This window comes from Ambystoma mexicanum, chromosome 5p, assembly GCF_040938575.1.
Source record: "Ambystoma mexicanum isolate Mex_15411 chromosome 5p, UKY_AmexF1_1, whole genome shotgun sequence".
In the NCBI taxonomy this organism is placed as follows: Eukaryota; Metazoa; Chordata; class Amphibia; order Caudata; family Ambystomatidae; genus Ambystoma; species Ambystoma mexicanum.
Window position 1 is genome coordinate 500,950,575 of NC_090930.1, and position 15,825 is coordinate 500,966,399.

The 15,825-nt window shown below is 47.7% G+C and overlaps 1 protein-coding gene across 2 annotated transcripts in view; it reads right to left on the reverse strand.

Moving 5' to 3' along the window:
- BRWD3 (bromodomain and WD repeat domain containing 3) overlaps positions 1-15,825 on the reverse strand; it is a 1,632,068-nt gene that overhangs the window by 272,587 nt on the left and 1,343,656 nt on the right. For both annotated transcript variants that reach the window (XM_069612911.1, XM_069612910.1), the window contains exon 36: positions 13,332-13,484. In XM_069612911.1, coding sequence (XP_069469012.1) covers positions 13,332-13,484 — 153 coding nt within the window. The remainder of the gene's footprint in view (positions 1-13,331; positions 13,485-15,825) is intronic.

A 15,825-nucleotide genomic window follows, 5' to 3' on the forward strand; every position in this document is an offset into this window, starting at 1 on the left:
AGGCGCTCGGAATACAAACCCTGGGGGATTTGGTGCAGGATGGGCGGTTTATACTGTGGGTGGTACAGATGCAGTGACCTTGCTTCAGTACTATAGGTTGCGGAGTATCCTCAAGGCTAAATGGCCGGGTTTCCCACAAGCACTGCGTCGCCAACCGGCCCTGTGCTCTATAGTCCGCCCTGCATCATCTGTAAAGGTAGTATCTACTATTTATAAGCTGGTAAGGGAGGGGAGGGTGATGCGAGAGCTCTCATTCAAGACCAATTGGGAGGCCGCTCTTGGGAAAGTACTGGGGAGGAGCAATAGAAGCACATTCGCACACAAACACAACATATCTCGCTGAACTCCCGATATAGGCTCATCCACTACAAGTAGATGCACCAGGCCTACCACACCCCGCTCACTCTTGTAGATGTTATCCGGAGAATTAATCGGCATGTCAACGATGTGGGGGTAGAGCGGGCAGACTTTGCTCTGGGATGGCAAAGTTGTAAGTCTGCAGTTGGGGGTATGGGTGGGGGGATGTGGGGGATTTGTTGAGTCATTTGTGTGTTTGGTATTTTGAAATAATAAAGAAAGTTTGAAAAGAAAAAGAACAAAGAAAATATGTGTTTGCATTTATGTATGTTTGCATGTGTTGGAAGGTTCACTGTACAGGGGAGGGTGGTCATCCCTCCTTTCAGGATGTGTGAAGTCTTATTTATTTCACTGAGGTGACTGCCTTTCTCACTAAGTTGGAGGTGGTTGGGATCATTATGACCCCTTAATTTTTCAGTGTAGACATACTCATTTGTAATACTCACTATAGAACTTAATTGTCTACATTTTAATCTTTTACAATACCTAATAAATCGTATATCAATATATATTTGCAATATATTATAGAATGGGGTGGTTTGGTATGTGTGTGGTGTGGTGTCTCAGAGGAAGCTAATGGAGTACCAGCTCTCTTTCTGGTGGTTGTTACTACCAGAGAGCCTGGCTTAAGTTGGCCCCCGATATAGAGGGGTTCTGTGGGTGCTGGGCTGAAGAGTTTCTCTATGAGTGGGTTAACCACACGTGTTTGATTTGGTGTCTCAAGAGAAGGCTGGATCCTTCTCTGGACAGATTGCAGGATTCAAATAAACTGAGTAACTGCCTTTTTATCCCCCAGGATATCCTCAACAAAATCCTTGTCCTGCTGAGTCTGAAAGTGCTCCGCAGCCTTAATGAGCATGCCATTTAGAAGAGGCTAGTTGTCAATAGGCGAATCAGCCACAGGTGGGTCTTGAGTGACAGGAGATGCTATACTGTACATTTCTGCTTCTTCGTCGTCATCCCCATAGTTTTCTTCTGTGCCCTCTTGTGCTGTACAAGAATCTACAGCATCATCCTCATAGTCTGTGTCATAGAGATTAACGTTTGGAGGGTCAACCTGGATTGGAATCTCCAGGGTGTCTGGGCGAGACCTCCTAGAGGGGGAGAGAGTAGTAGGGGCATTTACAGTGGCCTGAGAGCTAGAGGCAGCTGTAGTAGGAACAGTATTCTGCATGCTTTGGAAAGCTGCTGGGGTTTTCTCCAAAACATTGCCAATAAAAGTAATCCTGCTCATGACCCGGTCTATATGTTCACATGTCCATTGTGCTGAGCTTGGAATGGAATGGACATAGGGCCTAGTGTGGAAGTAATAGGGCCTGGTGTTGAAGATGGAGGGCCTGGTAAGGACTCTTCTTCAGAAGAAAGTGAACCCTTGCAAGGTTGAGAACCCTTGTGATGCTGGGAATCCCTATCCTTGGATGAGGAGGTGGTGACCTATGTTTATGAGGCGTCTTGGAAGAGTGCTTCTCAGACTCCTTTCCCTTGATAAGCCTCCACAGGACGTGTTTTCTGACTAAGTGGGCTAGTCCCGACTATACTGAGGCTTTTAACGATTTCGACGAAGAACGTCGAACCTCAGAAGTGGTGTGGCGGGACACCTCGTCAGGCGATGTGCGACCTTCAGGTGTGGGTTTATTCATGACGTCTGTGCTGTCTTTCAACAGTTGGGGTTGCGGACCTCTCCCTAGAAGTTGTGTGGCCCTTAGTCGACGAGCACGCCGAGTCTCGGGCCTTGGGTATGTGTTTACGAGTAGGGGTTGTGGGAGTGCCGGTGCCGCCTCCGTAACAGGGCTGCTGGCCTGTCTGGTGGTATCGGGGGCTTGCGCTTGGGAAACTAATGTCTCCCCTTCGCCGTCCGAAATGGCGGCGTTGCTGCCATCACTGAAAGTCTCCTCCACGTCCATGGTGGCCTCGGCCTGAATGACATGGTGGGCCCAGCGTTTCATCTTACAGTACTTCAACGTCTTCGGTTTGAAGAGCCTGCAGGCTCGACAGTTCTCCTCAACGTGATCTTGTGGGAGGCAGAGGTTGCACGCCAGGTGCTTGTCGACTCACAGGAACTTTTTCTTACAACCTGGGCAGAACTTAAAAAGGGGTTCTATCCATGATAATATTTAATGGCAGCTCGGCAAATGTAATGTAGGAAAAGGGGCAAATGCATTCTTAATGTCCTCCCCTTCTCTCCCTACTGCTTGGGCCAAAGTCTGGTGCGGCCCTCCCAAGCGGAACGGATTTGTCAAAGAGTCTTCTCTGACAATTGTATTCCTTCACCGCTGACGATGTGATGTCGAAAAATCGGTGATCGAATATAAAGGATAGGAAGAAAGACTATCAATAATTATAATAATTATAATAATAAAAGGCATAAGCTTTTTTGCATCCGTCTCCGATGGCGGAAAAAACAATCTGAGGGACCTTGACGTGTGAAGGACCATGGGTACACAGTGGACGTCACACTAGGGATAGTATTACTGACACGCCCTGTCGACGTCCCTTTTCGAATTTTGAAAACAACTGTAATACAAGCCTCAGAAATGGGATACATTACTCACCGTAATCGTATTTCTGATGCTTGTATCTGCTTAGATTCACATGCTGTGCATAGGCCGACATCTAGTGGAAGCTGCGGAGTATTACAGTTTGTTTTTCGAAGTCGAAAAATGGGCGTCGACACAGGGCGTGCCAGTAATACTATCCCTAGTGTGACGTCCCCTGTACCCATGATCCCTCACGCGTCTAGGATCCCCAGATTGTGTTTTTCCTGACATGAGGTAGCATGAGGAGTAGCGTGAGTACAGATAGTCCAAGCAGATAGACAGAAAGGTAAGACTACAAGCAACCATGCGCCTTCTCTCGGAGGGGAGGAAGGGTGGGTCGCATGTGAATCTAAGCAGATACAAGCATCAGAAATACGATTACGGTGAGTAATGTATCCCTTCTGAGGCTTGTGGAATCTGCTTAGATCACATGCTGTGCATAGATTAGCGAGCAGTACCAGAAGAAGGAGGTGGGATGTGAGAAGGGTCATGAGCAAACAGGTGTCTTAGAACCGCTTGTCCCACCTGTGTATCTGCCTTGGAATGAGTGTCAATGCAGTAATGCTGAGTAAAAGTGTGAATAGAGCTCCAAGTAGCCGCTTTGCAAATGGTGTCAAGGGGAACATTTGCAATGAAAGCCAGAGTGGCCCCAATGCCTCTGGTAGAGTGGGCCCTTGGCGTAAAAGGCAGAGTCTTTTTAGAAAGAGAGTAACACAGCTGTATACAGTTGATAATCCACTTTGAGATAGCGCCCTTAGAGACGCGATCCCCCTCTCTGCCTGTAGCTACGGAGACAAACAGTTGATCTGTCTTTCTTAGCGGTCTGGTTTTATTTACATAGTATAAGACCGCCCTACGCACATCTAGGGTGTGTAGTTTCACCTCAGCTGAGCTTTGTGGGTTTTGGAAGAAAGCCGGAAGCTCGATGGACTGGTTTACATGGAATTTGGATATGAATTTTGGTGAGAATCTAGGGTGTGTGCGTAAAACCAGTTTGTCCTTGTGGATAGTAAAGAAAGGATCTTGCACTGACAGAGCCTGAATTTCACTGACCCTTCTTATGGAGGTAATGGCTACTAAGAAGGCCGTTTTATAAGTCAGGTGTTTGAGACTACTTTTATGCATGGGTTCGAAGGGGGGCCCCATGAGCTTAGATAGCACCACATTGAGATCCCATCCTGGCGGTGGGTTCGAGATAGGAGGGTGAAGTCTCTTTACTCCTTCCATGAAGGCTTTAACCACTGGTACTTTCCACCACGAAACCTTGTTATGGGATGTGGTGTAGGCTGAGAGGGCTGCCAGGTGTACTTTCAGAGAGTTAAAAACCAACCCTGCATCCAGCAGGTGGAGCATGTATGTTACAACGTTGGAAGGAGTGCAATCAACCGGGTTGATTTGTTTACTCTGGCACCAGATAACGAATCTTTTCCACTTGTCAAAGTAACAGTGCCTTGTATTTGGTTTCCTGGACTCTTTTAGAATGTCCATACACCTCTGTGGTAATTTGAGATGTCCAAACTCTATGACTTCAGGAGCCATGCTGCTAGGTTCATAGAGTTGGGTTCCTGATGCACTGTTTGACCTTGTTGCTGGGACAGAAGGTTGTACCAGGCTGGGAGTCTGATGGGCTCGCACACCGCCATCCTGCGTAGGTGTGGAAACCATGGTTGTCTCGCCCACATGGGAGCAACTAGGATGAGCGTCATCGATTCCTTGTTCATCTTGTACACCACCTTCCTGATGAGAGGAGTTGGTGGGAAAGCGTACGCAAACATCCCTGACCAGTTCATCCACAGGGCATTCCCCTGGGAGTCCGGTTGTGGGAACCTGGATGCAAATCCTGGGCATTGTTTGTTTTCGCTTGTGGCGAATAGGTCTATAGTGGGGAAACCCCACTGAGAGAAGAGATCTTCTACTACGTCTTTGTGAAGGACCCATTCGTGTTCTACTGGGAGGGAGTCTCTGCTTAGAGCATCCGCTAGGGAATTGAGCTCCCCTGGAACATGTTGCGATGACAGGAAGATGTTCCGTCTGAGTGCCCATATCCATATTTTCTGGGCAAGCTTGGACAGATTTGGCGAACGAGTCCCTCCTTGCTTGTTCAGATAGAACATGGCTGTCGTGCTGTCCGTCCTGATCTGCACCGACAAGTTTAGTAGATGGGGCTCGAACGCCTGCAGCGCTCGGAATACTGCCAGAAGCTCTAGCAGATTGATGTGGTTCTTGGCTACTGAGTGAGACCAGAGACCCTGAGCTGTGTGGTGGAGATGGTGAGCTCCCCACCCTGTCAGGCATGCATCTGTAGTCACCACTGCCTGTACTTCGGGATCGTAAAAGGGTTTCCCCTTTGCGAGATTCTCTCTTGTCCACCAGAGTAGGTTTTGTACTAGTGTTGGCGAAACGACCACTAGATCGTCCCACTGACCACCTGCCTGAGACCACTGTTTCGCCAACCATTCCTGCATGGGACGCATGCGCAGACGCGCGTGGGGGACCAGGTAAATGCATGACGCCATCATGCCCAGTAACCGCATAGCTTTGCGTACTGTTATCTGTTGACCTGACTGATAATGCGGAATTTGCAGAAGTATGTTCCGAATTCTTTCTTCCGACGGGAAGGTCAATCCTTTCTGAGTATCTAGGATAGCTCCTAGAAACTGTTTTGAGGTGCTTGGCACCAGACTTGACTTTTTCTCGTTGATGGAGAAGCCTAATTCGTGGAGGAGGTCGATGGTCCTCTGAATGTTTGACCTGCAGATTCCTGGGGTTTCCCCCGTTATGAGCCAGTCGTCCAGATAAGGGTACACTGGGATTGCCTCCCTGCGTAGGTGTGCAGCTGCCACCGCCAGTACCTTGGTGAATACCCTTGGTGCTGAAGCTATCCCGAAGGGCAGTACCTTGAATTGGTAGTGGCGACTGTCCACCTTGAAGCGCAAGTATTTTCTGTGCGCCGGGAGCATGGAAATATGAAAATAGGCATCTTTCATATCCAAGGTTGCCATGTAATCCCCCTTTTTTAGGAGTGGGATTACCTCTTGTAGTGTGGTCATACGGAATTTTTGGGGCTTGACATATTTGTTGGCAGGCCGTAAGTCCAAAACTGGGCGCATTGTTAAATCTTTCTTTGGCACAAGGAAGTAAGTTGAATAGATACCCTTGTTTACCTGGTGTCCCGGGACGAGTTCTATTGCGTCCTTTTGTAGCAGAATGGCGATCTCCTCGAGGAGGATCTTCTGATGTTGTAAAGAGTGGACTTTTTGTCTTGGAGGATGGTTTAGGGGACGTTGCAGTAGTTCTATGCAGTACCCATTGGATACTGTTGACAGCACCCATCTGTCGGATGTTATCCCTTCCCATGCCTGGGTGAAACTTGATATTCGTCCCCCTACTGGGGTTGCATGGGAAGGGACCCTGAACTGAGCGTCACTGCTTTGGTGGAGGCGTGCCTCCTCCTTTACTGGGGCTGCCTCTGCCTCTACCGCGTCCTCTTTTACTACCCCTACCATACGCCTGGGTAGACTGTTGTGAGCTGGTGTTCCACTGTGTACCCTGGGTGTGGGAGTAGCTATTTCCTCTATTGGAATTTTGGCCGCGGGAGCGACGAAAATTGCCATTCCCTCTTTGGTTAGGTGGTTTGGTAGTTAATTGGCCAAGGGATTTGAGGGTGTCGAATTCCTCCTTAGCGTTTTTTAGAGCGTCCTCGACTGCCTTCCCAAACAGGAGATCACTTTCCACTGGTTTGTCTAAGAGCGCAGCTTGTGTTTCTGCTTTGAATCCCGACTGCCTCAACCAAGCATGCCTTTTGATGACAGTCCCCTCTGCTATAAGTCTACCCGCATTGTCAGCGGCGTCCAGAGTTGCTTTTACAGTGCAGCCTGACACGTTCCTACCTTCCGCACAAATGCGAGCTAGCTGGCTTTTAAGGGGTTCGGGAGCAGAGTCTATTAGTGCTGCCACTTCTTCCCACTGGTGACAGTTGTAGCTAGCCAACAGTGTGGTGGAATTCGCGATTCTGGCTTGGTAGGCTGCCGTGGAAGCTACTTTCCTGCCAAAACCATAAAGTTTTTTACTTTCTTTGTCGGGGGGAGCCTCAGAGGAAGATAATGGTGTACCAGCTCTTTTGCGGGTGTTGGTTACTACTAGAGAGTCTGGCTTAAGTTGACCTCTAATATATAGGGGGTCCGACTGGGCTGCTTTAAACAGCTTCTCCACTCTCGGATTTACAGGTCTTGTCAGGTTTGGGTTGACAAGGGATGGTGCTATTCTGCGTTGAACAGATTTTAGGATGGGAATGGTCTGGGCTACTGGCTTCCTTTCCCCTATTAGTTCTTCCGCAAAGTCCCTTTCTTCCTGGGCACCTTGTGTGTCTATGTGGAAGTGGTTAGCTGCCCGAAAGAGCAGTTCATTAAGGAGGGGCTGATTATCTATCGGTGAATCAGACACTGGGGCTTCCCTTTCGACTGGTGAGTCCATTCTGAAAATATCTGGGCTATTTTCTGGCTCCTCCTCGTCTTCGTCTTCGCCGTAATAATCTGATCCTGCAGGATCTTCTGGCGTGTCAATTTCCTGACCTTCTATAAGGGAAGAGTTTCCTTGGTCTGTAGGGAAGAGGTAAGAAAAGGGTTGGGCCTCGATGGGGTCTAAAGGCCTAAATGGTGTCTCGACCCGGGGTCTTTTATTTGAGGGGATAGGGTCCCCTGACCCTGAGGGAGAATCTCCCTGAGGGTTTAACGCTAGTAGTTGTTCAGGGTGTCTGTCGAAAAAATTCGCCAAGGAAGACATCCTTGACATTACTCTGTCAATGTCCTCGCATGACCAGAGTTTTGAGCTTGGGGTGACCTTGCTGGGACTTTCTCTGGATTGGCCCTGAGAAGACTTGGTCAGTTCTTTTGTAGTGGAGGACTGCAAGGGTTGTTTCTTTTGCTGTTTACCCCCTTCCCCGTGGGTGGAAGTGTGTTTCCCCTTTCCCTTATCTTTCGACGCCTGGCGTCGAGGATCGGAGGTGGAATCCATGTTTTTCGAGCTAACTGGGCTTTCCTTACTCCCAAGTGAAGTACCCTTTCCCTGGGGTGCAGGCTGGGGGTGGAAGTCGTGTTCGTGGAAGTTGTGATCGTCTCCGGACGATTGATCTTCCGGGATATTAATGGTCGAGGCACTCTGTGCAAGTGTGGAGGCTTGCCTGACGTCGTGCGGCGACCTCGACCGGGACCGCCCAGAGGACGTCCTTTCGGACCGCTCCTTCTGTGCCTCTTTCCGAGGTTTCGACGACGTCGAATCTCGGGTGGATTTTTTGTGTTTAGCGTGTGTATGTGTAACGCTCTTGTCGCCGGGGGTCTTCCCCATAGTCGCCGGGACGGACGACCTTCCGAGGCCGGGGACGTGCGTTCGGCTGTCTTTCGACGCCTTGGTGCCCTCGCTGTCCGAAAGTTCGGCGTCGCTGCCGTCGCTGAAGGTACCCTCCGCTTCCATAGCTGCTAGCTTGGCGTGGTGGGCCCAACGCTTGGTGGAGCGGTCCTTAAGAGTTTTGGCCTTAAACCTACTACAGGCCCTGCAACCCGTTTCGGGGTGGTCTCTGGGTAGGCAAAGGTTGCACGTAGCGTGCTTATCTACCCAAGGGTATTTCTTATTACACTTGGGGCAAAACTGAAAGGGCGTACCCTCCATACGCGCCTGTGGGCAGCGGGCAAGTGTGTGTAGGTAATAAGGTGTCGAGTGTGGAAGTGTACCACCCCCACTCTCCCTACTTGTAGGGCCGAGGCCAGCGGCCCAGGCCCGAGCCGAGGCGGAAGCCTCAAGGCCCAATCCGTCGGGTATTCGACGTTGATCTCCTCCCCGGTTCGGCGTCGAGATGTTGATCGACGAAGGTTGGTCAAACGGGGCAAATTAGAATTATTTTAGAGTGAAAATATGGCAAAGCCAGGGAACTCCGCTGAAGTGCTTCCGACCAGAATGGCGGAAAAAAACAATCTGGGGATCCTAGACGCGTGAGGGATCATGGGTACAGGGGACGTCACACTAGGGATAGTATTACTGGCACGCCCTGTGTCGACGCCCATTTTTCGACTTCGAAAAACAAACTGTAATACTCCGCAGCTTCCACTAGATGTCGGCCTATGCACAGCATGTGATCTAAGCAGATTCCACAAGCCTCAGAAATATATATATCTTTTATATGGGTTTTGCTGGACTATATTTGCCTGGTATTTTTTTATCTACTTGGTGTGTAATCTAGAGGCCTAATAATAATTGTATTTTCATATACTTACGTGTGTAATTGGAATTACTAGTGTTGCTCTATGTGGACTCATTGTAGCCCTAGACCAATCTCTCCCCCTTCCTGAGACTAAGCCTTGCTGCTCTGCTACCTCACCTTGATTGGATTTGTCTAACCTCTCCCTGTTCACGATAATAGGGTAGCCTCCCAAAATCCACAAGGGCTGATACTGGAAATCCATTTTAACAGCCTCTGTAAAAGATACATCGTTCTCCATTTAAGAACTGCTACTCTTAACAGATACAAGGAGGCCACCCCACTTAGTATGTTGAGGTAGTGCATGACCATAGTGGTGTCCATCAGAACCAGCACAGCATTTCCCTGCACTGAAGAAAGGAAGGGGACCAGGGCCAGCCTGATAACTCTCAATTCCAGCACAGTGATGTGTTCCCAGCATTGGTAGTCTGATGGAGACCACAGGCTGCTCACTAATAGGTCTTGCAGGTGAGCGCACCAGCCTTTCATGGACGGTCCAGCCCGCTTTTGCCGACCTACAGTTTCGCAGAAGGAATTTTGTTGATTTTTACTTTGTTTGCCACAAAATGCAGCCGGTAAGTTGGGGTAAGGTATATATGTGGGTGGGGGTTGGGGTACAAAGGGGAGGTAGGGATGCTGGTGATTTCCCAATGAATTTTGTAATAAGAAAAGGGAAAAGTCGGTAACAAATACATTCTGCAAAACTGTAGGTCTGCAATAAATATTCAGTAATTCTTCATAGAACCTCAAGGACATGTCTGTGAGAAGTGTTAGTTGGGGCCAGGGTTGTCTAAACAGAGCCCCTTTCAACAGGTTGCCTATCAGGGATGACCACTCCAAGTCTTGGCTACTTTCCATGAGACCTGAAGAATTTCTGAGGTAGATCCCTGAAACTGAAGCCACTGATAACTGAGAAGCTACTGAAGCGACCTCATGAACAGCTAATCCTGCGCGACTAAAAGAATGAAGGAGGCTATAAGATCCAGCAGGCGCAGGAAAGCCGAAGCCAGACCCTCTCCTGAGGTTGTAGGACATGAACCATCATGGAGATGTTTGCCATTAGATTCTCGGGTAGAAAGCTACTGAAGGGAACTCATGAACAGCTGATCCTCCAACACTATACGAATGAAGGATGCTATAAGATCCAGCAGGCACAGGAAAGCCGAGGCCAGAACCCTCTCTTGAGGTTGCAGGACATGGACCATCTTGAAGATGTTTGCCATTCGATCCTCAGGCAGGAAGGCCCAGCCCAGGTGAGTGTCCAAGACTGCCCGATAAATCAGGAGGTTTGGGACAGCGAACCTGAGACTTCCTGAAGTTCAGGTAGAAGTCCAAGCAGCGCAAGAGGCTGCATGTGAGGAACAGAGGTGCCAGCGCCTGGTTTGGTGAGAAAACTCGAACAAGCCAGTCGACCACACATGGGGGGGGGGGGATAAGAATGCCTTCTCTTCTGAGGTGAGCCACTGCCAACCTGCCAGATCCTGGGTGCTGAAGATGAACTGAAAGGTAGGACTTTGAATTGGTAGTGTCAGTGAATCTCAGGGACTTCCTGTGCTTCCTTTGGATGGGCACTTAGTAGTAGGCATCCTGGAGATCTAGTGAGACAAGCCAGCCCTGTAAATCGAGGACTTGAAGGGTCTGAGCCAGCGTGACCATGTTCAATCTGTCCTTGCGCAGGTGCAAGTTCTGAATCCACAGTTCACAAATGGGACATAAGCGCCAGACTTTCTTGAGCACCCGAAAATATGTTGAATACCAGCCCTTGACTCGATCTGAGTGGGGCACAGTTTCATGGTGCCCTTTGCTAGAAGCTGGCAAACCTCCTCCAGCAGGAGGGTGTACAGAGGCAATCTGTGATTGGTTGGGGAATGTCTGGAGGGTGTTAAGCGAAGGGAGACGGTATCCCTGTTGGATGACCTGTAAGGTCCAGGCATTGGACGTTGTAAGGTACCATTCCCCGTCGAACTTGGAAAGCCGGCCTCCCACATGTAACGCGTAAACCTGAGGCCCTAAATCAGGAGTATCTTCTCAACGCCATTCCTATCGCCATCGTACGAGCCACGCAATCGTTTGCAGGCCTGACTGAAGCATCTGTCTGAAGGCTTCCTTGCCATAGTTGACCATGGCTTCAAAGTCCTCCCTCATATCACCTGCAGGAAGGTGCTCAGCATCCTCGGAGACAGCAGACCATAGGTCAAATGAAAATGTGGCCCTAAAACAGGAAGCATTGATGGGTTCTCAGGCCTACATTGGTTGAGCCAAAATCGTTCTGTCTCTAGGCATCAAGACTCTTACTCTCCCTGTCTGCAGGTAATGAGGAAAATAATCACCTTCAGGCTCACAGCGGTGGTATCAACTACCAGGCTTTCAGATGAGGCATATGAAGACAGGAAAAGTGGGTCTGAATGAGCAGCCCTGTGTTCCTATGCTAAATACCAGCCCACAGTTGACACTGAGGCCGGTTTGGACCACAATTCGAGGACTGGTGCCTGTACGGCTAGGTTGGAGAATAGAGGGTCTCCCTCTGTGGACCTTCATCAAGAATGTCCATCAACTCATATTGCACCTTAAGTCTTGAGGTCATCATGCGTTGAAAAGAAGCCTGAGGTTTGCCTGGTATAGGTGCAGGGAGTATCTCAAATTCTGGAGAGGTATGCAGATCTCTTGCCTCTTGCAAGTCAGAGTCACAATCTTGAAAGTCTCCCTCAACCCCCTAAACTTCCTCACAGAAATAATGAACTTCTCTAGGCTACAAGAGTTCCAGCCCAAAGGTGAGTGAATCACCCTCCTCGTCATGAATGCTTTCCATAGGCAAGATAAACATGCCCTTAGGGAGTGTAGCATACTTGTAGGGAATCTCGATGCCGTGGGATGAGGAGCTGCAGCCAAAAGACCAATGTCAAAAGACAGAACAGTGCAATGTAGAGATGGGCCCTCGCCTGTAGGACCTGCGGTCGATCCTGGAGGCGTATGGTTGTGGGCTTTTGCATGGTCTCTTCTGGCTCGTCTGTGCGCAGTGAACCCTCATTGCACAGTTAGTGCTGAAGCCATTGGCATAGGGGTCTTGGCGTAGACATCAAGAACCTTGGGCCGAGAGGAATCTCATTCCTCTGGTGCAGAGAATTGGGTGGGGAAAGGTACCTGTGGTGCCTGTTTCCGTTCTTGGATTGGTGACTTCTATTCTTCAAGGAATAAGAAGAATGGTGTTTAAACGAACTGCTGGTTGATCGAGACCTAGTGCAGTGTTGGTTCTTGCAGACTGGGCACTGTTCTTCAGTTCAATGCTGTGTGACTTCGAAAGAGGCTGTCTGTCACCTTTATCCCTATGGAGAAAGGAAAAGAGTTTTGCCACCTGTTCTCAAAGTGGTTTGGGTGCAGTGATTGACAACCTGCAATACTGTGCGTCATGTTCCTTCCCTAAACAGTACAGGAAAAGGCTGTGGTTGTAAGAAACGGTCATTTAACGCCCGCAGTCGGCGAAGGGTTTAAAGCCAAAGGCCATTGACAGATTCATCATGTTGTGAAAACGAGAAGAAAAATACTTTGAATAAGAGGTATTCCGGGAGCACAGGGTGCAGAAAAAGGGTTCTGAGGACACTATACACGTTGCCTCAATATATACGAATCCAAATGTAATGTTTGGCATGGGGAGCGTGGAGGCGTCCAGCAGAGCTGCGATGAACTTCTGGCAGCAGAAAGGTTTCCAAAGAGCATCTGCGCTGGGAGATGGATATCATAGATGAGGAATCCGTGGGCAAAAGGAATCCATTAGAAATAAAACAGATATCAGGGAGACTATAATAATGAATAATGTTATAGAAAGCATTATATATTGTGTCCACATGTAAAACAATTTCAGCAGATATTCGGAGAATCATTTGCTGATGAAGAATCAGAACTTTTGTGGATTTATATCAGGACATGAGCTTTGTAAGCACAAAAGTATGTATAGTTTAGCATCCGAGGGCCAAAAACAGAAATACATAAATATACTATCCATTGGAACATTCTTACTATGCAAAGGAAGGGTGTGATTCTGCTGGGTGATTTACTAATATAAACAGACTGTCCAATACCTACAGGTTTCTATGCGACTTCTTCGCGTACAACAGAATTCAACCATGGAACATGAAAAGTGTTACGCAAATGATAGCATATTGTGCATGAAACAATCTATCAGGACTTACCCTTGATTTCTTATTGGGAGTGTAAGCTTTGGAGTTGCTAAATATGAGCCGCACATCTTTTCCAAACTCAAGTGGAGTGGTGTAAATCCCTGCTTCCAGGTTCGCTTTCACAGTGCTGAAGTCCATTGGTGTCTCAATGACATCGCGATAGTCCTATCATTCAAAATAATTAGCACTTAGCTATGAACAATAAAGACAACAATGTACTGTTTGTTATTCTCATAAATCGTGAATGCTCGCTGTATGTACTATATTTCACCTTATAGGCAACTGGCTCTTACCTGTAACTGTACATAGCACAATTACACACTTTACTTCCACATAAAAATATTGCACTGCCTTGGGAAAGAGTGTCCAGAACAAAAAAGAGAAAAGCTGTAGCTTGCTTTTGAAAAACTATCATGGTAATCGAAAAATCCAGCAGTATGTCTCATGTTATTAGCCCATTATGCCTTCTTTCTTTTCTAAAACTCAGTAAACCTGTGACACGTGGTGGCAGAACAAGAAACTGCACCTTGCCATTTAAAAAGTAGTGCGCCTTCGTTATCTCTTCACTGCTCCCTGCAATACTGAATCCATTTAGCCTCTTATGTTCGGAAGTGTGAGACCAAATGGAATAAGCAGTTATAAGCGGTACAACTGGGTATGCATATTTGGCCTCGTCCCATTATAAACTGTATGAAAAAGAATGTCAAGTATGGAAAACTGCCATGAGCCTATTGAGGACAGAAAGGTTTCCAAAGAGCATCTGCACTGGAAGATGGATATCATAGATGAGGAATCTGTGGGCAAAAGGAATCCATTAGAAATAAAACAGATATCAGGGAGACTACAATAATGCATAATGCTATAGAAAGCATTAACAACTATGTTGCTCATACCATATGGAGTATACTGTGGCCATATATAAAACAATTTCAGCAGATAATCAGAGAATCACTTGCTGATGAAGACTGGGAAGTGTTGTGGACTTGGAGCAGGATATGAGCTTTGTAAGCACACAAGTATGTATAGTTTAGCATCCTAGGGCCAAAAACACAAATACATAAATATACTATCCATTGGAAAATTCTTACTATGCAAAGGAAGGGTGCAATTCTGCTGGGTGATTTAATAATATAAACAGACTGTCCAATACCTACAGGTTTCTATGTGACTTCTTTGCGTACAACAGAATTCAACCATGGAACATGAAGTGTTACGCAAATGATGGCCTATTGTGCACGGAACAATCTATCAGGACTTACCCTTGATTTCTTATTGGGAGTCTAAGCTTTGGAGTTGCTGAATAGCAAAGCAAACATTAGCCACAAAGAGTTCTACAGACTGCATTATCAGGGAACAAATCATTCTTTCAATGGATCCAGTTAGGACAAATGGAATCATGCAAGTGGTATTAGGGAGACTTTTGTATAACCCTCTGGTGAGAGTTGTTTAACCATCTAACAGGAAAGGACCTAAAAGGTGAACTAAACCTCTAAACAGAAGGTATCTGTGGCAGAGCAGTCAGGCTGAACTCCAGGAGGGAGGAGGGCTGGTAATTAAATACAGTTATTCAACACAGTTGACTTCAGAAAACACCCACACTGGCAAAATGAAAAATATACACTTTATAAAGAGTTGCAAACAGAACCTCGAAGTTAACCATAACACATAGTAAACGCAGAGTGTATGACAGTAATGGTCAGTTAAGACCTAACCCACTCCTAGCACTAATATGCAAGTCCACTGTCAGGTAATAGGCACAGTACATGAAGAAAACTGGCTTCTAGGCACAATAACAGGAATATTATAAGTTACTCATCGTAGTGACTAACGTACTCCTAGTCCAGAGTCCCCTTTCCTCCCTCGCTAAGGACGAGAGACGGAACCTTTTTCACTAGAAAAATCAGCTTCCCCTTTAAATTTAAATGTGCATGTGGGCGCAGCCCTGGTAACATGCCCTCCTCTGGCTCCGCCCACTGGCGCCACTCCTCAATCCGCTTTGATGCGTCAACAATATTATTATTGGCTAATGACACCAGTTCTATCAGGGGGGAGGACGGTGGGACTTATGGAGGAAAGGGGACTATGGACTAGGAGTACATTAGTCACTACGGTGAATGAATTAGAATTACTCCTACGTCCCATCCCCTTTTCCTCCATACTGTATGGGCGATTACAACTGAATGTAGCCCCAGGGTGGAGAGGTGACCCTCTTAAGAAAAACAAGTTCCTTAACACTGCCTGACCAAATGCTGTGTCCGACCTGGCACTGGCATCCAAGCAGTAGTGCTTGCAGAAGGGCGATTGAGTAGCCCACGTAGCCGCCTTGCGGATAACCTTCCATGCGACATGTCTTTGGAAAGCTTACGCGCTGGCTTTAGCTCTGATGGTAATGACTTGTGCTGCCCCTCATACGCCTCCTTGATGGCCATAACCATCCACCTTACTATGGAAACCTTGGAGGCCTGACAGCCTGGTTTTGACCCCCAAAGGTGACGAAGAGGGCAGC